The 22,062-nt window shown below is 41.6% G+C and overlaps 1 protein-coding gene across 2 annotated transcripts; it reads right to left on the minus strand.

Moving 5' to 3' along the window:
- Positions 1-1,273: 1,273 nt before the first annotated feature.
- On the minus strand, positions 1,274-21,959 carry frs3 (fibroblast growth factor receptor substrate 3). Of its 2 annotated transcripts, none has more exons than XM_088338283.1 (7): positions 21,533-21,959; positions 17,483-17,611; positions 16,255-16,343; positions 13,221-13,407; positions 11,827-11,988; positions 9,656-9,777; positions 1,274-9,592 (listed from the first exon to the last, which is right to left on the minus strand). In XM_088338283.1, the coding sequence occupies exons 3-7, from the start codon at positions 16,318-16,320 to the stop codon at positions 8,351-8,353; spliced, it is 1,779 nt and encodes a 592-aa protein (XP_088194409.1). In that variant the 5' UTR covers positions 16,321-16,343; positions 17,483-17,611; positions 21,533-21,959; the 3' UTR covers positions 1,274-8,350. The 2 variants fall into 2 exon arrangements, with proteins under 2 accessions (XP_088194409.1, XP_088194410.1); XM_088338284.1 differs by lacking the exon at positions 21,533-21,959 and adding an exon at positions 20,358-20,460.
- Positions 21,960-22,062: the final 103 nt, after the last annotated feature.

The raw sequence follows: 22,062 nt of genomic DNA on the forward strand, positions 1-22,062 counted from the left end.
CACCGTTTTAATGAACAAGTCGATATTTTCATGGCATTGTTTTAATATTGGAATTACATAGACTTGTACATCTCTGACAGACCCACACTCCATAAATGATAATCGTCAACAAGTCAGGCTCACAATGATCAATTGAGGAGAGTAGACATGTAAAAGTCATCTGCCCACGGAATGATTCAAGAGGGCAAAAAAATGACCATGTCCATTTAGACAGTCCAACAAATGAAGCAAAGGAGCTTTTAATGGCTAAATCGGACCATCACTCGCAGAATGCGCACAGACACGATGGACAAACACTTGAAAAACATTTTTCTTTTCTTTAATTGGCAAACTGAGACAAAACGTAAGACTTTTTTTCCTAAGTGGAATGACATTATTTCATCTGTGTTGCCTTTGTTTCATGACACCCATCTCCCCCATCCCATGTCTTCCGGTGTAAGCATGTTTGGCACTCTTTCAATGGGGGAAGTCATCCTGTAGTCAGAAAAGATGGACACACACCTCTCATTTCACCTGATGAACAGCTCTGACCTGTTCATGTACAGTACATTACCCCTTAGCGGCGATGATACGTTTGTAAAAAAAAAAAGTATACAGAATATCTATTCAATCTGCTTTCTGATACAGTAGTTGTTTTGTAGCATGTGACCATGAGGTTTTTGTGTATGACACGAAATGGACCTAATGACAATGTTGAGTGACGTTTATTGTGGGCACCAGTGTCTTGTTTTGCCTTTTGGGTCCTTTGCTTGTATGTTGACTTCACATTTCTACCAGTTTATTGTAGGAACATGCTTGGGGAAAAAATGGTAGTCACATTATTCATGTTAGCTGATGAGGGATCGGGTTGGCACAATGATGATCTGCATTTATATAGCGCTTTTCAAGTCACTGACTTCCCAAAGCGCTTTACAATGTGCTCCACATTTCCCAATAGCGGCCTTGCAGCCATGTAAGGCGCTAACCTGCTTATTGGGGGTATTAGGGGTTCAGTGTCTTACCCAAGGACACTTCGACATGTTACACGGACGAGCTGGGATTCGAACTGGGATCCCTTGATCCCAAGACGAGCGCTCTACCTCCTGAGCTACTGCCGCCCCAATCATCTCGAAAAACGTTACTCAACGGGAAAGTCGAGTCATAAGCTTTCTTGACAAAATGTTCTATATGGGGGTCCAAATTGCAGCCCACTGTTGAAGTGGGGTTAGCTAAGTGCTCAATCACAATACATTTTTGTGAGCAATTGCAAAAACTGATTTTGGCGCTTTATTTATATTTTGCAGTTGCATAATTACTCAGGATACAAAGTTTAGTCTGATGGCGTAGGGCAAATTGTCAAGAATATTTTTGAAGTGACTTCCTTAACACTACAATGTATTCATTTTGTTAGTAATGTTAATATTTCACCTTATTAAACTAACACATTGTCAAACACACTGTCAATGCTAATGTCATTAACGATATGGGGAACATTAAAGCAGCCTACCAATAAGTTGAGTGTTCCTGTATATTTAGTTTTAGTCTTTTAAAATATGCTTTATTAGTCCAATATCCATTGGAAAACACTGATTAAAGAGAAAAGATGCATTTTATTAAAAGTAGTCCAAGAGTGTCCAAATTTGTCCTCTGAGGGCCACAATCAATTTTGTAGTTTTGCCGTGGATGGATGGACGTGTCCCCACAAATATTATTTGATCACCTAAAATAATGCATCAATGCTAAGACCAAACCCATGTACGTGGCCACAATATAAAACATCAAAAGACAACCACAGCTAAATCGGTCAAAGCAATTGTATATTGTTTGATCACATTTGTATTGGGGAAATAGTTGAGAATTTTACAAGCTTTTGGTGAAGTTCTATTCAGTTACTTGTGAATCATGTAGGCAATATCAACGATTTGGATTTTAAGACAAAGGGACATGTTGCTACTATTTAGTCAATTTCCGTCTTTTCTGCAGGTAGACAAAAACTGATTTATTAGTACTAAGTATCATTTTCAGGACATCGCCGTGAGCCACATTTGGCCCCCAGGCCAGTTTGGATATCGCTGATTAAAATCAAGTCTGCTCAGTTTACAACTGCCATTGCCAAGAGTTGTTAGTGAGTTAATCTTGGTGTCAGCTATTTTCACAGCCAAACATTTAATATATTATTGTTAAGTCAACACACAGATGGGAAAATATGAAAGATTAGACTATTTTCAAGCCTCGTGTCTCGCAAAGAGCAACTTTGAGGAGTCTGCACTAGTTGCTAGCGAGCTGTCATCCAATAAAGCAAGCGTATCCTTTGTGTTTATCTTTCCTTGTTTACATTCGGACAAACATGAGACAACGAGACGAGGATCAGTCACACTTTTACAGCTCAGATGCGCGCGTTGGGTATCCGAGCCACTCAATGAATCTACTTTCAAAATCAACATTACAGGCATGAGGGTGGAATAATAAAAAAGTAAATCCTCTGTCGTCAAACTGTTAGCTTAACCTTTTTAGCGATACGTTCCTACCGTCCTCCGGCGTTTGTATGAAAGGCACAATGAGAAAGTTCTTGAAATGGATTTTAGAGATAATACAAGTTCATGTTTGAACAGTAAACACGGAGCAAGCCCTTTTGGTTGAACAACCCGCTTGAGGAACGTAGTTGGAGGAACTTAGCTAGGAGAGTTGTTATCTTGCCCTTCAGATAACACGGGCAGAAGCCATTGTGACCGTGTGGGCCCCCGGGTGTCGGATGCCTGAGGCATAAACACCCGAGACTCAGAGCGAGACCGCCAAGCGACACTCTTTTGATGGCGTCAGCTGTCATCGGGAGAGCTGTTTGCATGCGCTTCAAATATTAATTCGCATAGTCTCCGGATTACGCGGACTCGCTGTGTGTGGGTGATAGCGAGGTCTTCACAGTGTGCGCACTACGACGTCACGGGGAAACGTTTTCAGAACACGACTGCTTTAGCCAAAGATTATTTCAGGCAATGGTGACCTTGTGCAGGGTTTCCACAAGCATTTTTAGCTTTATACCACAATTGCAAACTTTCTTAGAAACAACCTTGCAAAGAACATAATGAAGAAGCCGTGGGGCCGTGAGATACAGGAGAGAAAATGTATGTTTAAGGGAAAGAACTGAGAAAATGAGTTCACCTAAGATCTTTATGAAGCACATGGAAAAATTGATCAGGTCTTCCACAAAGAAGCTTTGGAAAACTTTTCCCAAATCTGTTTATTATTACTGTTTTGTTATTATATGACTCCAGAGGACTCCAACCTTTTTCCAGCTGTGTGCTGCTTTTTGCTGCTAAAGGGCACCCCGTTGATAAGCATTTCTAAAATAAAAACTTATCATGTTATTACTATGTTATAAGCAGCTTAACTGATCCAATGCCATAACATAAAAATAAATTGTCAGAATACTTTTTTAAAAATTAATTAAAAAAAAATATAGTGTTTGGCGCAGTTCATTAGTACGTATCAAGCCTCTGGGAATAATTTCAGTATTAAAAATCACCATTAGATGGCAGGTCTGGCTTGGATCAGATCGTTGTCCACACATACAGGAAGCCCCCACTTCCTATTGTTGCTTCCAGTACACGGCGATTGAGACTATGTAGGCGGCCCCATATGGCATAGTGAAGCAGTGTGGTGAGAAAAGTGAATATAAGGATTAGTAGACAATTGAAGCCTCAAAGACCAGAATTTTTTTCTTTTTCTTCCTAAAGATGACAAAGGGCACTTCTCCCTTGGTCTTGAGAGTATTGGGACGGATTACACTTACACGTGCATGCGCAAAACCGAGTGCTTAGGGAAAATGAGAAAAGTGGGACGCAGCAGAATTCCGGGGAGAGAGGGATGATGTTTCGTGCACATTTGCAAGATCATAATCGCCATGGTGATTGAAACGGTGTGATCATGTCACCGGTAAACTTCTTGCAGTGTTCTTGCAATAAAATGTTATTTTGGAGCGAAGTGCCTTTGTGTTTATGGAAGGCATTGTTTAAAAATTGGAGGTATCACAAATGCAAAAAAAAAAAAAGCACCAAAGTGAAAGTTCTGCTCATAATGCATTCTTTCACAAAAGCCGTTTTTCTCAAAAGTTTTCTTGAGTTTTTTATTTACTAAACAACGGTAAAAGCTAGTAACTTAGTTTCTTAAGCATTATTTTGATATGTCCTCAGCCTATATAGCTAGAAAGAGGTTTTCTGTAGGCCATCAAATATTTGTCAAAATACAAAAAAAAATTGTCCTGCACCAGCTATTTGAGAGAAACGTCAAGCATTGAATGAGTTAATTATTGGAAGTATGGTTAAATAGACTGAACTACTAAAATAATATTAGAAAATCACAATGACCCAGCACTGGTGGTCTATTTCCTGAACAGGCCCACGGGCACCTAAGCTGTCACCACATTGGAAAACCCTGGCCTAATGCCTGATGGCACCTCCCCTCCCAATAACACAAAAAAACAGTCGAATGAATTAATTGAAGAGTGAACATGGAAAATATAATACAATTTTCTATGTTTTATTTATCTTCTGGAAAGAACAACATCAAGATTTTAATATGGATCATATTACAGGGGCCTACTGATGATTTTTCGCCAACTTCATTTACAGTACGGCCTCATGTCTGCATATTGCTGCCCCCAAGTGGCCAAGTCACAGTCACATTTGAGATAGGAGTGTTGCCATGGACAAATCTTATCTCAAGGCACAACCGCTTTGGACGTCAGTGACTTAAAATGACCGCTAGCCAAAAATATTGGAAACTGACCAAGTTTATGGCATATTAAATGACAATTTAAGCACAATGCAACTCCTTACAATCATGAAATATGTGAATATAAAGGCTGAAGTGTGAACTTAAAGACTGAAAAGACAGGCAAGTAGGCAGATGACGTTGAACTTAATTATTGTATTAGCAGTTGGACCATTTTTTTTGCACTTTAGAAAAGTTGGGCTTTTAGTTTTTCTCAAATAATTATGAGTGCACCACTAGACTGCTAAATAATAAACACTGGATCTGGGATGTAGTTTTTTTGTAAGGCTTTACTTGTAGAAATAAGTCATCTTGGTTATTTTTTCCATTTTAAACAATTGAAAAAGGGGTGCGTGGACTATTGAAACGTTTACGACCAGATTGATTTTTACAGTGTGACAAAAAATATAAATTTGTCTATGAGGCAAATTTAATATTTAGATTTAAAATATTTAAGAAAAAATACTGTTGGTAAAAATCGTTGGATATCTTTTTTTTCCTAATAGGAGAAAATTACAATGACACTTGAAGACTAAATAACCCAACTCTACAGTGCCTAGTGAACATAGTAGCTCCCCCAAGAACTTTTTGTGTTTTGTCACATTTCAGGCTTCAAACTTAAACCAAAAAAACTGAAAATGTTTTCCAAGAATCAAAAACATGTGAGACACTATCGTAAAGTGGAAGTAAATCATCTCTTCATTTTACATTATGTTTACAATGAAAAAAAACTGAAAAGTAGGTGTGGCAAAATATTGCCCACTGTTCTCTGCGCTCAGCCAACTTACTCCAGAAGTTCATATGAGATCTGAATGATCCAACGGCAACCTAAATGACTAACAATGACGAGTAACTTGACTTTGAGTGGACTCCAAATGATTGTTTCCCTTTAAGAGAAACTCTCCTGAAAGGATCACCTATTCTTTTTCTTTATTTAATTTGACAATATTCTGTAAAATATTTTGTGTGTCGGTGTAAATATTCAAAGGTTTTTTCACTAAAGTTAAGTCAAGTCATGTTTATATATAATCACAAGGAGTCTCAAAGGCTGCACAGACCACAGATTATTGCAAACTGCAGACTTTTATGACACCATCCCCTGATCTAAAACATACATGAGGGCAAGGAAAAACTCAAAAACTTCCAAAATGAGGAAAACGAAGAAACCTTGAGAAGGGACCGCACATGAGGTCATCTTCCTTCCAGGATGACCAGGCTGCAACGTATCTTGCAATAACAAATACACAAATATTGTCAACAGGAAATATAGGTCATCCATAAGCTATAGAATACAAGTGTGTTTAAGAATTAAACAGTTTCACTGAGGTTGCAGATAGAATCTCAGGGGGCAGAGCTTTCCACAACACTGGGGCCCAAATAGAGAACGCTCTTAAACCTGCGGTTCTCCTCCTTTTCTTCAATTTCATTGTTTGGTTATTTGTTTTTTCAAGCTCTATGAAGAACCAAGAGGTGTACATACCCTAAGGCCAGTTACAGTTAAATGGAGTTTCTTTTCACGATTGTGTCCCACATATCGTGGACTCTTGCAAAATATTTAAAGTTTTTGACCTTTTAAGTTCAAAGCCTGAAATTTGGCAATGTATATCAAAAAGTTAGTGGGGGCCAATACTTTTGCACGGCACTGTATATGGCCAACTGATTGCCAACAAACAGAGCAGGTCGTCATGGTCGAGGACAGTCACTTATCTGTATGTACATGTAGCAGCAAACATTTCCATGCATCACTCTGATATGATGGATGGATGAGGTGAAATGTGCATTCTCTCCCCTCCCTTAATGTTCCCTATAGATTAGTTTATCTTTCACGTTTGCTATCCCTTTTTTTCATCTTATATATAGCCCTGCTTGTTTACCACAATTGGCACATTTGTTTATAATTTTTGGCACTTAAAATAAAGCCTCATCTTTAACATAGAATCATACATAAATAAAACTTTGGTCTCCAGATTAACTGGATAGACAAAAAATAATAATGCTGGTTGTCAGAAGGAACAGCAGTACACTTAATTCAACAAGTAATAAATATTGAAATAAAAATCTGAGTAAACGTAACAATAGTGATTAACAATACAAAGGGATCGATTCAATCACCTTTTACACAGACCATTCATACCAGATGAGCAGATTGAAGAAGCAACAGAATATTTGAGACACGTTAATAAAAGGAATGCCGCTCTGTAAGGCTACAGAGGATGCTCTCTTGCAAACATTTGAAGAACTACAAATGTTGGCTATAAAACACAGTATTTGACACTTCCCCCTATTTTCACCAATAAACGGAAAACCGGTGGCTCAGGTGGCGCGGATGTTAAAAATCAACATCGAACCCTAGACGGAGGTACAACGGAGCACGATATGCTACTTGGGTTAAGGGCCGAGACTGGTCGAATTCTCTTGTGCTACTTCCCTTTTACTCGTTGTCGATTTCTGCAAGAATAACCTCTCAACCTCCATCGGTCCTTTTCGTTTTTGTTATTTTAAATTGGGAAAACTCCCTAAAACCCAAAGAATACAATTCCATAGGATTGTGTGCAAAATGCTTGTACTGGCATATATGAAGAGAGAACAACCGGCCACCGCGACTCAAAACGTCTCTGTAATGAATGATAAGCTACACTTCAAAATGTGTGACGCTCAGTCGGATGTATGTAAACACAACAATACAAGGGAAACCGTTTGGGAATCGAAACCAAGCTACATGATGAGAAATGGCTGCTTCTTATCCACTGATCGAGCCGATCTCATCAGAACGCTCGCTCTTTTTCAACAGAGAGAAAACCGTATTTGCTCTTCGAGGTGAAATTCAAGAAAGAACATCACAACACGGTTAATAAATAACAGCATTAATAAAGGCGAGGTTCCCCTTCATACACAAGGATCAGAGGTAAGATCTTAAGCCCAAGCCTGAGTCCAACCCAAATTTCGTCGGGTCGGGCCTAAACTATTAATCATTATATTTGGGTCAGGCCAGGCTTCTCTCTTGCTGACTTTTTAAAAAATAAATATAGGTTTATACAAATGTATACTAAAACAATGTCGTTGTCTCTCTGCCTTCCTCTCTCTTAAAGTGCCTTGCAAGATTTTTAAAGACATACTGCTGCTGTGGTCTACGGTCCAAATTTCAACCCGTCAAAATGACAGAAGGTCGCCCTCAACTCTTTAAAAAAAAAATCATGATGGTAAATCGTCAGTTAATGTAACCTCTGCAGACACAGAAATATAAAAGATGTAAACGTTTATACAGTCTTCTTAAACCTATATTTTGTTACAAAAGACAGGCCATCATCTGTCATCATAAAACACCTCTCATCCTACCGAATACTCTCAAATAAAATATAAAATTTCGGGTTCAGTCCTTCAAATCAGGTGAGTTGGTCGGGCTCGTGCTAAGTCGGGTTTTAAAACCCGCAGACCTTAGTTGGGCTGGATTTCTCTCGGCCCGATCTTACCTCTGACACAGATACAGTAGGGTTCTAACCTTGAACCTGTACTGTCTTAGTCAGCTTTGCGGTGGGAATGGACGGTGACGGTTCCGGTGTGCTAAAATGAGGGTGAGCCTTACGTGGGCGGAGGGTGCAGTTTACAGAGGCAGGTCTGTGCTGTTGTGGCGAGTCTTTCTGGAAGTGCCGTCGTCCCTGGGCAGCGCTTTTTGCAGGTTGGACATCGCCGCTGTTTTCTTCAGGTCGATGACAGCGTAGCACTCGCTGCGGCGGGGACCCGGCGGCCCGCACTTTTGGGGAGGCGGGCGCTGGTGTGGCGGGCCGCCCCCGCCAGCGCCGAGGGCTTCTCCCTCGAGGTCCACCTGGATGTAGTTGAGCTGCCGAGACGGGGGTGCGTGTCCATGCTCGCAGACTCCTGACCTGGAGCGCCTGCGGAAGTCGAAGTTAAATACGCGACCCCCTCTGTCTGGCTGGCAAGGCCGCGGAGGGGGCGGACAGCCGTGCCGCATCCTGGGCGGCTGCACCTGTTCGGTGTTGACGTAGTTTTGCAGGGCCTCCCTGTGAACGCTCCGCCTCTCCGGGTTGTACTCGTTGTCAGCCTCAGGGCCTTCGGAGAACTCGTACTCGTCAAAGTCTTCCTCCTCCTCGTATTCCTCATCGTCGTCGTCGTCGTCCTCCTGCTGATCGTCCCGCTGGAGAGCGCTGTACTCCCACACAGGCGGAAGTGAGGGTAGGTTCTCATAGTTGAGCAGGGCCGTCCTGCGGTGACTTCCGCCGGCGGGCCTCTCGCAGGCGTAGCCCTGCGGCGGTAGCGAGGACGGGCCGTGCGGGTGCAAGAGGCCGTGGCTATCCCCGGTGCTGCTGCTGCTGCTGGAACCGAGCGACTGCGACACGCTGCTGGGGCTCAGCCGTTGCTTGCGTCCGGCCCTCAGGCCGTTGATGTTTTCGTAGGTGAGCTCGCCGCCTCGGCAGCTATCCGGGTGCTCGTGGCACGCATGTCGGTGTGGGTGGTGATGAAAATGGTGGTAAGAAAGGGAGTTGCACATGAGCACAGACGGCTCATCTCCGTCGGTCTCCGAGCCAGTGGCGCCCTCTGCTGGTTGAAGGTTGTGGGGACCGTGAGAGAGCCGCTCGCGCTCCCTTTGCAGTAGGTGGCGCTGAGCGGGTGTTGGGCCGAGCATGAATTTAACCTCCTGTGACGCCGGCTGGAGGAACACTTGAGGGTCTTGGCGATCCTCAAGGGGACAGCAGCATGCACCCCCTTGGTTACCGACCCGAGCACTTTCGGGGAAATTGCTGGGCCGCACCTCAGGGAGGGAGTGCACGCAGTGACGCATGGCGAGATCTCCCTCCATGCTGACAGTGTTCACGTATGTGTGCGTCTGGTGACAAAAAAAGCAGGCTCAACACAGGGGCTCACACCACATGCTTGCTTTTCATCTAACCTGATCTTCCAAGCCCATAAGATTGTGGCTGTGATCATCAGAGATGGAAGCCTGAGATGAATCCCCTCTGATTGGATAACCAGGGTACCCGTTGGGAAACGCCGGCACAGGGAAGGCTGGAGCTGCAAGACATTTTAAAAGAACGAGAATTTTTTCGTTTGTCTGTCTGCTAAAAGTACCACAGGAATTTCATGTTATATTTCTAAAGGTGGGGTGCAAGATTTTAGACCTAAGATTTATGGCTCGAGCCCGAACCCGAACCCGAGGCAATTTCGGGCCGGGTCGGGCCTGAAATGTCAGTCATACGGTCGGGTCGGGTTCGGTCCTGCTTTTTTTTTTTTTTTTTTTTTTTTTTTTTTTTTTTATTAATTAATAATTATAAATATATGTTCATTAAAAATATATACTTAAACTATGTATGGATACTAGACCAAGGAATACTTGTTATAAAATAAATAATTTGGATAAAACGGAGAAGGAGCTGTAATTGCTTTTAACGGAGCCAGAGCATGCTCTGTGCACGTGACGTTGGTGACTTTTCCATCCGCATTAACAAACGCATTTTGTAAAATACGATCGCGCTTTATTGTTTAAATAAACGCGTTATATAGACTAGAATCTCCCAATTATTATAATTAGCTCGCTTTATTTTGTTTTAAAGCGTATTATATAGAATACGATCGCTTTTGTCGGAAGCGTACATTGACGTTGGTGACATTTTCATCCGCGTTAAAAAACGCAATTTGTAGAATACGATCGCGCTTTATTGTTTAAATAAACGCGTTATATAGACTAGGATCTCCCAATTGTTATAATTAGCTCGCTTTATTGTTTTAATAAGCGTTTTATATAGAATACGATAGCTTTTGTCGGAAGCGTACATTGACGTTGGTGACATTTTCATCCGCGTTAAAAAACGCAATTTGCAGAATAAAATCACGCTTTATTGTTTAAATAAACGCGTTATATAGACTAGGATCTCCCAATTATTATAATTAGCTCGCTTTATTGTTTTAATAAGCGTTTTATATAGAATACGATCAGGGGGGGGGGGGAATTTGCATAGGAGTCGGAAAAGGGCACAACACGTCAACACCCCCTCAATGAAAGTGCTGCGCTAAAATCTTAAGGACGTACTACTACTGCTGCTGTGGATTATGGCCCAATGATCAAGTCGTCAAAATGACGGACGCCCTTAAATGTTTTCGCTACCTCAAAAAAAAAAACCCGTCAATGACAGATTGTCGCTTAATGTAACATCTGCAGTGCAGACACAGAAATATAAAAGATGTAAATGTTTATACAGTTTTATTTAACTTAGGCCTAGATGTTGTAACAAAAGGCAGAGTTTAATTTGTTATCATAAATCACCCCTCCTTATAAATAAAATATGTAATTTTGGGCCCCTTTCGGGCCGGGCCAGCAAATCCAGTTAATTAGTCGGGCTCGGTCCAGGTCGGGTTTAATACCCCTCGGGCCTGCGTCGGGCTCGGGTGCTTTTTTTTGGCCCGATCTTACCTCTACAAGATTTGCAGGAAAAGCATTATGCGCTAATAGGCGGATTGTATTTTTCATAATTTCAATCACTGACACTAGCAACAGAGAGATTGCAAGACATTCCAGAGTTTGTTGGAAATTTAGAAAGTGAACACTTTGTGTGTTAAATACAATATTGGGTTATCAATGTGTTCTTAATGTGAACTAATACAGAACATATCTTATCTTCCAAGAGGAAGAAAATGTTTTATTTTTGCTATTCTATTGTGCAGTGGTTAGCACATTCGCGTAATACATGAAAGGTCCCCAGTTCCAAACCAGTTGAAAACATATGTTGGCCTGGAAAGGGATGGGCACCGCCAGGCACTATTTGCCCAAGACACACCACGGTAAATGGTGCTCCTACAACCCGAGTGGTTAAAGGATCTAAACCAACCAACACTATACTACGTGGTTAAAATGTGAGCATTTTTTGTTGGATTACAAGGAACTACCTGATCTTGGTTTCCTCCATTTCTTTTTCAAGGTTACATTTTTCATTCATCTGAAACAAAATTCAGTAATTTATTTACATTTAATTTATATTATGGTATTTGGATTACATTTTCCAACAAGCAACTAGTAACTGTATTAGATTACATTTTGAAAATAACCCTCCCAACCCTGCGACTGACTGTTGGGCGTCTGCGGCTGGCGAGACATCTCCATTTCCGGCGTGTGTCCGCTTCGAGACATCATCATAGACTCCTCCACCACGTTGATGCTGTTGCATTGCATCAGCTCCTGGAGCAAGTTGAAGATCTCCTCAGCCCGAGAGCACTTAAAGGCAAATATTCCTATTCAGGAAAACACAACAGCACAATAATTACGCAGGGTCATTTCGCTTATGAAGCATAAAAATTGTGGCTTTTGTGCTAAATTTATACAAGAAGGAGCATGTCATGGTTACTGATTCGGGGCACCTGCGGCTGCGCCCGTGGCGCCAACAGCCCTGGTCGCTGATTGGCTCCTTGCCACTTTTTAAACCCCCTGGCTCCCTGTTAACGGCGTCCGATCGTTGCGAACCTTCAGCTCCCGCTAAGGCAAGCCTTGCGAACCTGACTCCCTGTTTTTGACTCCTGTACGTTTCCCGGCTTCGACCTGTTTACGTCTCTGCTCCTGCGCCCCGGTAACCCGACCTGCTTTTCCCTCTTCGACACCGCTATCGCTCGCCAGAGAAGTGCCACTTCCGCGTCCCAAGCGACCTGCTCCCCACAATCAACGATCACTGGACCGTGGGTGCCAGCTTACATCTCTTTTCAAATAAAACCAAGAAACTAACGCAATTGGGTTCCCGTCTCCGTTCCTGGTTCCTGACAGCACACCTAAAAACCTCTACTTGGCCAGAAATTTGAACGTGGGCCTTATATTCGTTTGAACTTCATATACAGAAAAATACAGTGGAATAAAATAGCAAATCCATACAGATATTGTACCATCTTTTACATATTTTGCAGAATGCAGTGCGTAGATATGTTCCACGTTTTAGCCATGGTTTGTATTTTCAGTTTTCTAGATCATTCATCAAAGCGGTATCTTTGCCCGATGCACGTGTCATTTTGGGCACAAAACACCGGTGGCGTAGACGCTTCGCATGACAAAGCCATACAAAATAATTATAGCTGCCGTTAATCACTAGGGAAGAAGAAATGCAAGCCACCAAAAAGCAATGTTGGCAGCCTTTTTAAGCAGACTTGTTTTATTTATTTTTTCATTTAATGCATGGTCTATCAAGTCAGACTGCCAAGAAACATGGTAAGCATTTCAAGCATTCACAAGCAACTTAAAAAATGTAAACACAAGATTAAAATTCAAGCATTTTCAAGCATTTGAAGCACCTGTACAAACCCTGAATCAGATGTGCCTTACAGTGCGGTTTGTGAAAAATATATCACAAGATACAATTTTTTGGGGTGCGCCCTATGGTGCGGAAAATACAGTAACTATAACATTTTTATTTTATTTTTTTTGAAAAGTGACAATTTAAGGACCTGCAGGAGGACAACAAGGGAAAATGATGGTCACTCACCCTGTCCGGTCTGACAACGGCGCCCGCTTTCAAAAGAAAAGAGGTTGGAGTCGTAGCCGTATCGGCGCAGGCAAAGGTATGGCCACCTGATGGCGTCGCGCTTACGCGTGTGCAGGATGAGCTCGGTCTGCGTGAGCTCCATGACACCGGAGCCAAGCTCGTTGCCCTCATCGTCCACATTGATGACCTGCCATTCACGTCATATTCACTTATCATTGATGAGAGATCTCAATCACCATTTTTTGTGGTTGTGCGCCACTTTAACCTGTTTAGAACAGTTACCAGCATTTTGGCCAGTTTTTGCTCTATTGATTACAGGAGAAGATGACATTTTGTTTTTGAGAACAATCTGTTGGGACTTATGCGTTACAAAGGATCGAGTTCCTGGAACGCAATTACTTTTCTCTGTAACGAGTTAATACAATTAAGTTTGTACATGGAGCGTTACTGTGTACAACTAAATAAAGGTATGGTGGTGCCATCTCAAGAAAAACGTGAGGGTTCTGAATTTCACCCCATGCAGATAGTCTCCCTGCCATATACTTTCATCTAAGCCAAATTTACGACTAAAAAATTAAATACACAGATCATAGGGTGAGCTTATATGCGCATATTTGGTTGTGTGTCACCAGTAGCGAAAGGTAGGCAGTGCATGGTAATGGGGGCGTGGCTTATCCAGGAACAACAACTTTGGTCAATCAATGGGGCAAACAAAAGCACAGAATTTCTGGTAAAATTGTGCTGAATGTTGTCTTTTTTATTTGCAAAATTAGTTTTGCTATACAACATGCCTGGAGGGGAAAAACATTTTGAACAGTACCCAGGAATGGAGAAAGACATCTTTTAAAGCCTAGACACAATTTGGATATGGAGTGCCTCGGCAAAACGATGCAAATTGTCAAGCCGAGAAATATGAAGGGTTCACTGGATCTACAGGGTTGGTGTACATGCTTTCTTCTCTGTTTTCTTATATTTCTTTTGATATGTAGTTATTTTAAAAGGATTTGTTACACCGTTGGCTTTGATGTGATATATACAAAAATTTGTAATAGTTACTTTTGGAGTAACGTGCTACTTTTTGGTGGCAGTAATCTGGAGGGGTAACTGAGTGACACCAATAACAACACACTTTCTTATTATTATTAATCCATAGAAGTACACAACATTTTTGCAGACCAAGCCCAGAATAAATATTGAATTTTGGATTTGCAAGTACCAATAGCAGTAGTATACAATATGGATCCATAACATTTCTTCCCTAAACCAATTAATAATGATTTGATGTTACTACTTACTTTATACTTTGATACAGATACTTAGTTGTCGTTGATGCCAAACTGATACAAGATACCAAAGATGTTTCATAATTTTAAAGAAATACCTATTAATTCCAAATTATCATTAAGTGCATTCTGGTGGCCACTGTCACAAGTGCACATACCCTCAAATAAGACACAGAAATCTGGTATTAGTTGCATTCTATTTCCATTAAATATCCCAATACCTTGTTTAGTTTAAAACTAAATAAATATTAAGACAAAATATCCTTTACCCCTTTATTTCGAATCTCTGTTATATGACCACAGAGAACAGTTGATACAGTCATGTATTGCTATCATTAGTACTAGTTTATTGAAATCTGATTGCGTGGTGTATGTACTCAACCGTTAAAACTCTGCATTACTCTAACTTTTCCAAAGGTAGTACTGATGCAACTAAGCTTTTTAGATAGATAGATAGATAGATAGATAGATAGATAGATAGATAGATAGATAGATAGATAGATAGATAGATAGATACTTTGTTCATCCCCGAAGGGAAATTCACATTTCCAGCAGCATCCCTGAGCTGAGAACAATCGAAAATAACACGGGAGCTGCTGGAGTGGCTGCCATTCGTGACGGCGCCGGAAGAAAAGATTCAATTTGAATCATTTACAAACAAACAAACAATTGAATCATGTACAAACAAACAAACAAAATATTCATGTTTCAATAAGTGGAGTGTTAATAAAATATTGGGCCGCCATACAACATGACCATATAAATGGGCAGGATTTATCAGTTATACACTTGCTTTGTGAGTAGATCTGTCGCAGTGTAGAAGCCTGCCTTTCCAATCAATTTTTTTGTGATAAATCAATTTTTTACTATTTGGATTTCATTGAGTCTTATGTACAGCAACTTTGTTTCAAGTACAGCTGTTGAGAAAAGTGGAATTCAATAATTGAGGCTGTGGTCACCTTTATAAAGTAAGTACTTATACAGACGCTGCTCTACTTAGGAATGGGATATGTTCCGGACGATCGTTTGTAAGCTGAATTTGTTCCTGAGTCACTTCAGTGCTATATTTTGTATGGAATGTATGTTCAAGGTTTATATAAGTAAACTCAATTGTTTTGGACTGATAAATAAAAATTTGATAAGATAATGTGCTCTATGAAGCTAAATAAAGTTAAGTTCAACTTACTTTTGGAAAATGAGCTTCAAGAATTAGGAGACTTTTTCCTCCGTAGTAGAAAGTGGACGAAAAAAAGTGATCCTACCATTTTCTCAACCGCATCAAGCTTTCTTATTCCACTTTCGTTTCAAAAGAAATGGCTCACCTCTTCTTTACACTTTACACAATGCATTTTGAATGGATGCACGAGATATTAAACAATAAAATGTAAAATTTCCTAGCAGTGTGCATACACACAAACATGAAGAAGAAGCCGGATTTCTTCTTCGGGGTGGATGCTGTGTGACCTCTCACAGCGCCTCGCGGCAGACAGAAGCATTACAGCAATGTCCTCTACTTGGATAAAGGTGCGCGCAATACAAAATCGAACTTAGAGCAATGTCCAAGTACTTTTTGACTTTGAAAAATGTTTTCATGTCTACCATTTTTCGTAACTCCAATGTTCGTAAGTAGGGAAGCGTCTGTATTGCATAAACAACTGCTAATGTGTTGAGAAAATCCTACCATTTCAATTTGTTTCTCAACTGTGGCCTGATCTGTACATTTGACTCAACATGAGCAACTGAGCACAAACCTTGAATTTAGTGAGATGGTTGTCTCGGATGGGGTCCCTGTACAGACAGCTCCAACAACTCCCCATGGCTTCAGCAGGCCAGCTGAAACCTGCCACACATGAAATGACCGACGCAATGTTAGACCAGGGTTCCTGCAGATCATTGAAAAGTCTTAAAAATGAATTAATTCAATATTCTAAAAATAAGGCCTTAATTGGAATTATCCAATTTTTAAAAGTATTCAAAATGTAAACACAATAATAAGATTTATATTTGTTTGAACTAAAAAGATTTAGTAACAATTTATCAATAGTCATTTTTAATCCCTTATTGATTTACTTTCTTGGCAACATTGCATTACCACAATAACGGAACTATCAAAACGGTGATGTAGTTTCAGTCGGGTCTGTCAAGACCAGAACAGGAGGAGGACCCAGACACATAACGTTTACTCACAAGTTTGTTGAGATATAGAGGAAAACAAACGCCAGTGATCCGGTGCTCGCTGGACGAGGGAAGCAAGCTGCTCACGGGATCAGAACGTGATCGGAATGCGGAAATGGATCTCCCGGAGTGGGAGATCGTAGCGTTGTTCAAACGGGCAAAACGTGTTGATAACCGGAGCGGGAGATCAGAACGTGGTCAAAAACGGGTCGTTAGCCAGAGCGGGAGATCAAAGTGTGGTCAAAAGGACAAAACGGGTCGATGCCGGAGACAAACGGGGAATCAGGAACAGACGAGTGGTATGCGGAAAAAAACGGGACCGATGGTAGCCAGAGTCAAAGTGCTTGCCATGCATACGCAGAGGTTCACTGATGGACTGACCAGGAATTACTGGCATACTGGGTATAGATAGGAGGGGAATCAATTAGGCAACAAGCAGCAGCTGGCGCCAAACGGGCGGGCACAGGTGAGGGCAATGAGTAATCATGACAGGGTCTTTCAGAGCAGACATGTCTTAGGTCTACCCACAAGACATATAGCAACTATGTAGTGTGACGTTTCCTTTATACCAAAGGAAAATGTCAATTCAATGAGAAGTAGCTTTCGGACGAACATTTTCCGCCATGCCATAAAAGCAGTGGCAGGTAATGAGTACAAGGAACTAAATGGTCACAAATTTGATTTGAAAAGGCAATAAAAAAGTCTTTAAAATTCTTGAATTTAACTTGCCTTCAGCTGTAGGAATCCTAGTTAGCTCCACTGTCTTAGTTATACAATAAAATGTTCCATGTGGCATGCTCTTACTCAGTCCAGGCCATGGGTGTGAAGGGACGCCTGCTTCAGTCCCAGGATTTTCTGCTGGGCCTCGTCGTTGTCACAAGCCACTTGCTGTGCTCCATGAACATCTTCACGAGAAGATTCATGTTCTGGTCCCTGAAAGCACAGAGGATAAAATAATATACACTGAAAGTCTCACCGCAACAACTGAGCAAAACACGATGCAACAGGTAGAGGGACATATAATTGGAGGAGGTCTTTTAACAAAGAAGACCTTTTAGTAAGATGAGTGGGCTACAAGTTAGTTCCCAAACACAGTTAACGACTACCCATGAAATTATATCCAAAAATCTTGATGCAATAATAATTATTTCATTGGCTTTTTAATATTAGCATGTACGCATTTGTGATTTTAATTTATACTCTCAAAGTTTCTCCTGGGCTTGCTTCTTCTATTGTCAAATATCACTGTTGTAACCGGTGAATACAGTGGGACCTCGCTACTTCGCGGTTCCCTGTTCGCGGGTTCAGAGCGTCGCGGGTCTAAAAAAAAATTGAAAAAAAAAAAATAATATATATATATATTTTTTTTTTTTTTTTAAAGCATTTTTGAAGGGGCGTGGCGTCGCTACGTCGCGGATTTTCACTTTTCGCGGGTGGTTTTGGTCCCCATTAACCGCGACCAGGGTTGGGTAGGGTTACTTTAACTGGATTACTTTCAATTACTTTTGGATTACTACAATAGCAAATATGCTAATAAAGACAAAAGAAACTAAATATGAATAAATATTACTAAATTTTGTGCAGGCTTGGGGAGTAACGGAATACATGGAACAGCAAAAATGATGTTGGCAAGCTGTTTGGATTTTTTTTCATTTTGTTTCTGTCGCATTTTATGTTAGTTTTGCCGGGAGATAGAAGAGATCAAAGCCAGGAGAGAAAGCTTACCACGTGTTGTGAGTCATAATTTTATTCATATTTAGTTGTTTTTGTCTTTTATTAGCATATTTGGTATTGGAGTAATCCAAAAGTAATTGAAAGTAATCCAGTTAAAGTAACCCTACCCAACCCTGACAGCGATAACCGAGGGATTACTGTATTCAGATTTTCTAGAGATTTTAAATAGCCTGCCGGGCTTTTCAACTGTTGAGACAAACTTGTTCATAAGACCAACAGACTGCAGGAAAATTATTTTAGATATATTTTCAAATAACATAATCTGTCCTGTCAGGAAGAGGTTAACTCAAGACAAGAGCAAACTTGTATGGCAGTGAAAAAAACATTTATGCTTATGTAATAACTGCATTTCTGTCAAGGGTTTTAGTTGAACATTTTTGTATTACAAAAGATAAAATGTGTGGCGGTATGTAAATTTAAGTAAGAAGCAAGTAAATGATTCAACAAGGTTTGTTAGAAAAAGGACGTGACAAATGTGCCATCCATTATTTCTTTTGGTATCATTAGTCCTTCACTTGAGAAGGGCTGACTCAGTTATTGACTCAGCAGCTCAAGTCAATGACTACAAACGTGTTGAGACATCAAGTTTTGCAGTGAGTAGGCGTTCCAACCTGCGAACCTCCGCCATGCAATTATGTATAAAGCAAACTTCACGTGCATAGCATTAGCCTGGATGTCGCTGTGTGAGCCTTGACGTGATGCAAAGCTACGCCTGTGAAACGAGTGCGCTCGAGGCAAAAGTGCAGTCATATCCAGTGTTGGGAGTAACGCGTTACAAAGGAACATGTTCCTGGAACGCGATTACGTGCCTCGATTTTGTAACTCTTACAACATTACGCCGCTACTTTTCAACAGCATTTATTGTATTACTACATCACCTGTTCTTTGACTGATCCTACTTTGCTCATGAAGTAACATACGACTCTCAATTCTAGCAGCAAATTGATTCCGATTGCGAATTATTTATGATTGCTTACACAACACAACTAAATAGTTACGGTAGCGCCATCTCAAGCATAGAGTACGAGGGTGCGTGACATCTCCCTAATGACATTCTGATATTCTCCCTACCTTATACACTTGCATCCAAGCCGAATTTACAACTTTAAAATAAAATTCTGAAATAATGGGTCAGTTCCAATGCGCGAATTTGGTTATGTGTCACCAGGATTGAATGGTAGGCAGCGTGTAGGGAAGGTGTGTTCCTTTTACAGGAACAACTAAATCAATGGGGCAAATGTGAGATTAAAACACACAATTTACATAAAAGGGTGCTGAATTTTGTTAATTTTATTTGTAAAATTAATTTCGTGATACACCATGCCTATAAAAAGAAAATGTCCTGGACATTACCCAGAAATCTTCAAGTGGTTTAAGTACTAAACACAAATTGGATATGGAATGTCTCAACTAAGTTAGTTTGCAAGCTTTCAAGATTGTATAAACCAAGAAATATGAAGGATTCTGTTTTGTAGGTGAACCCAAGTGAAGGGAAGCCAGACTGAGGCAGTGGTGCTCAAAATAAAGATGGTATTTAATAACAGAATCAGGGACAATTAACAAAGCAAACAAGGGTTCACAAAACAAATACCATTTCCAAACAAAATAAACACTGACAATATCCACACCAGGAACAAAGACCAAACCGGAAATGGAAATGCAAGGGCAAAGTAAAAAACAAACAGGTAGTCACCAAACAAATAACATGACAAAATCAAGCTTGATGTGTTTGTGTGTGTGTGCGTGTGTTGGGTGGGCGTGACTGTGTGCGTGACTGTGATAGGCTGGTGTATGATGTCAGTCAAACAGCAGTCAATGTGGCCATCAAAACAATCTGAGTAGCATGGCGACAGCTAGGTTTTAGCGGCTTGTTACATTGAAAATAAATTCTTTCATCAAATCAGACTTGAGGAAAGTCAAAAGAGCACGAAGAAACGCTGATCACCAATGGTAGCTCCGTGGATTGTTTTCAGGTCCAGGAAGAGACTGAGGCAGCGTCGGGAGACAAGGCAATAGGGAGGGTGCAGGTCTGGCCTACTACTATGGACTTACAACCCTTACTAGCTACCCCTGTGGAGTATGTATCTCATCAATATCAGATCCATTACCCGAGAAAATGATGACCTGGAATTACAACTCATCGGAAACCACTTCGTTCGGGACGGTTGTATTTTAATTATTGTGGGGACCTGGCTCAATCCGATGATACCCGATGGTAGCGTGTTCTCTAAATCGCTTTCCCACCCTGAAAGGAGATGACCCCCAATTCTGTTTAACTTTTGTGTAATGACGATAAAGACTTTGTTTAACTGTATTTCCGTGTTTTCATTTGTAGATGTACAGTTGTTATTTTGTTACTATCGTATACTCTCAGTCGGTGAGGACGTCGTCCCGAGTTAAGTTCAACCTTTAGGGGATTTTATGAAGGTGTTTATTACCACTTTTCGCCGGGGGTTCTGGTCCCCATCAACCGCAATAACCGAGGGATTACTGTGGGTACTTTCAGAGTTATGTTCTATATTTGGGTGTCAGTAATCTGGAGGGTAACACCATTACTTAAAAATTAAGTAGCTAGTAACTGCAATTATTTGACTTTTTCCAATAACGTGCCCAACACTAGTAACTACACAAAAAGGCAAACTTCACGTGCATGTCAGTAACCTGCGTATCGCTGCATATGAGCCTTGAAGCAAGGTAAAGCTCCACCTGTGTTACAAGCCAGCTCAAGGCAAAAATCCCAGTCACATCTGCCCTGGTGGTCACGCTGCAATCCCCCCCTCACGCCGTATGCACTCCGCGGCCCGGCCAGCAAAACACATGCACCCCCGCCGCAGTGTGAGCGCTCCGGGCCGGGCCTCCACATCTGACTGTGGCTGAAATTGCACAAAACCCACACCGTTCAATATGTGCGCGCTAGCCAACGTTACTGACTTGTCACACAACCAGAACCCCGTCTTGCACACATGCAGCCATGCATCCTTTGGAAACCGCAGCCAGCTCGCTCCATTAGCCCCCGAAGCACGCCGCCCGTGACGCTAAACGGCGCAACGAGCTTCTTGCATGAGGCTACAATAGCACCTAGCAGCAAGCCAATTGGAGAAACGGCGCTCCGCTACTCACATGTCCTCCACCGCCGATGTGCTCTCCCCGGCGGTCGAGCGAGCGCGCGTGGCGGCAGCGACCAGGCAGGTGTCGTCCTGGGGGTGGGAAGGAGATGCCGAGATCGGCCCCAACCAGAGACGAGTATAGTGCTAAGATTGCGGTGAAAAGCTGTAATAATGTTGTTATTTTTTTCCTCCCCCGACCCACCCCCCTTTCCTTCTCTTTGGCGCTAGCTCATCACCCCCACCTCTATGACGCGCCCCCCGCTACTGCAGCACGAGCATCTGGATGGCTGCGTGACATTCGGCGAGCGGCTGCAGAGGTGAAAGTTGAACGGGTGACGGCGAGGTGGAGAAAAAGCATCAAGGAAGGTAAAAAGGGGCTTGAGGAGCGCGGAGGTGCGGAAAGGTGTGCCGGGTAAGAGGGGCCGGGGGAGGGGCCATGACGCGCACATCTGTCATCCGCTGATCGGGCCTGGAAATAGTCCGCTGATGTCTTTAAAAGTACGATCGACGTCTGAAACCGGGATTCCTCCAACTCTTCTCAAC

This window comes from Urocampus carinirostris, chromosome 6 (assembly GCF_059441175.1).
Source record: "Urocampus carinirostris isolate Australia breed hairy pipefish chromosome 6, RoL_Ucar_1.0, whole genome shotgun sequence".
Taxonomy (NCBI): Eukaryota; Metazoa; Chordata; class Actinopteri; order Syngnathiformes; family Syngnathidae; genus Urocampus; species Urocampus carinirostris.

Bases quoted from the DNA above. Each gene is read 5' to 3' on its own strand.
- frs3 (XM_088338283.1), bottom strand. From the start codon at position 16,320: ATGGGGAGTTGTTGGAGCTGTCTGTACAGGGACCCCATCCGAGACAAC. The intron at 9,778-11,826 runs GTCAGTCGCAGG...AATGTCTTGCAG, and splicing joins CCAGCCGCAGACGCCCAACA to CTCCAGCCTTCCCTGTGCCG. The intron at 9,593-9,655 runs GTTAGATGAAAA...TTTTGTCACCAG, and splicing joins TTATGGGCTTGGAAGATCAG to ACGCACACATACGTGAACAC.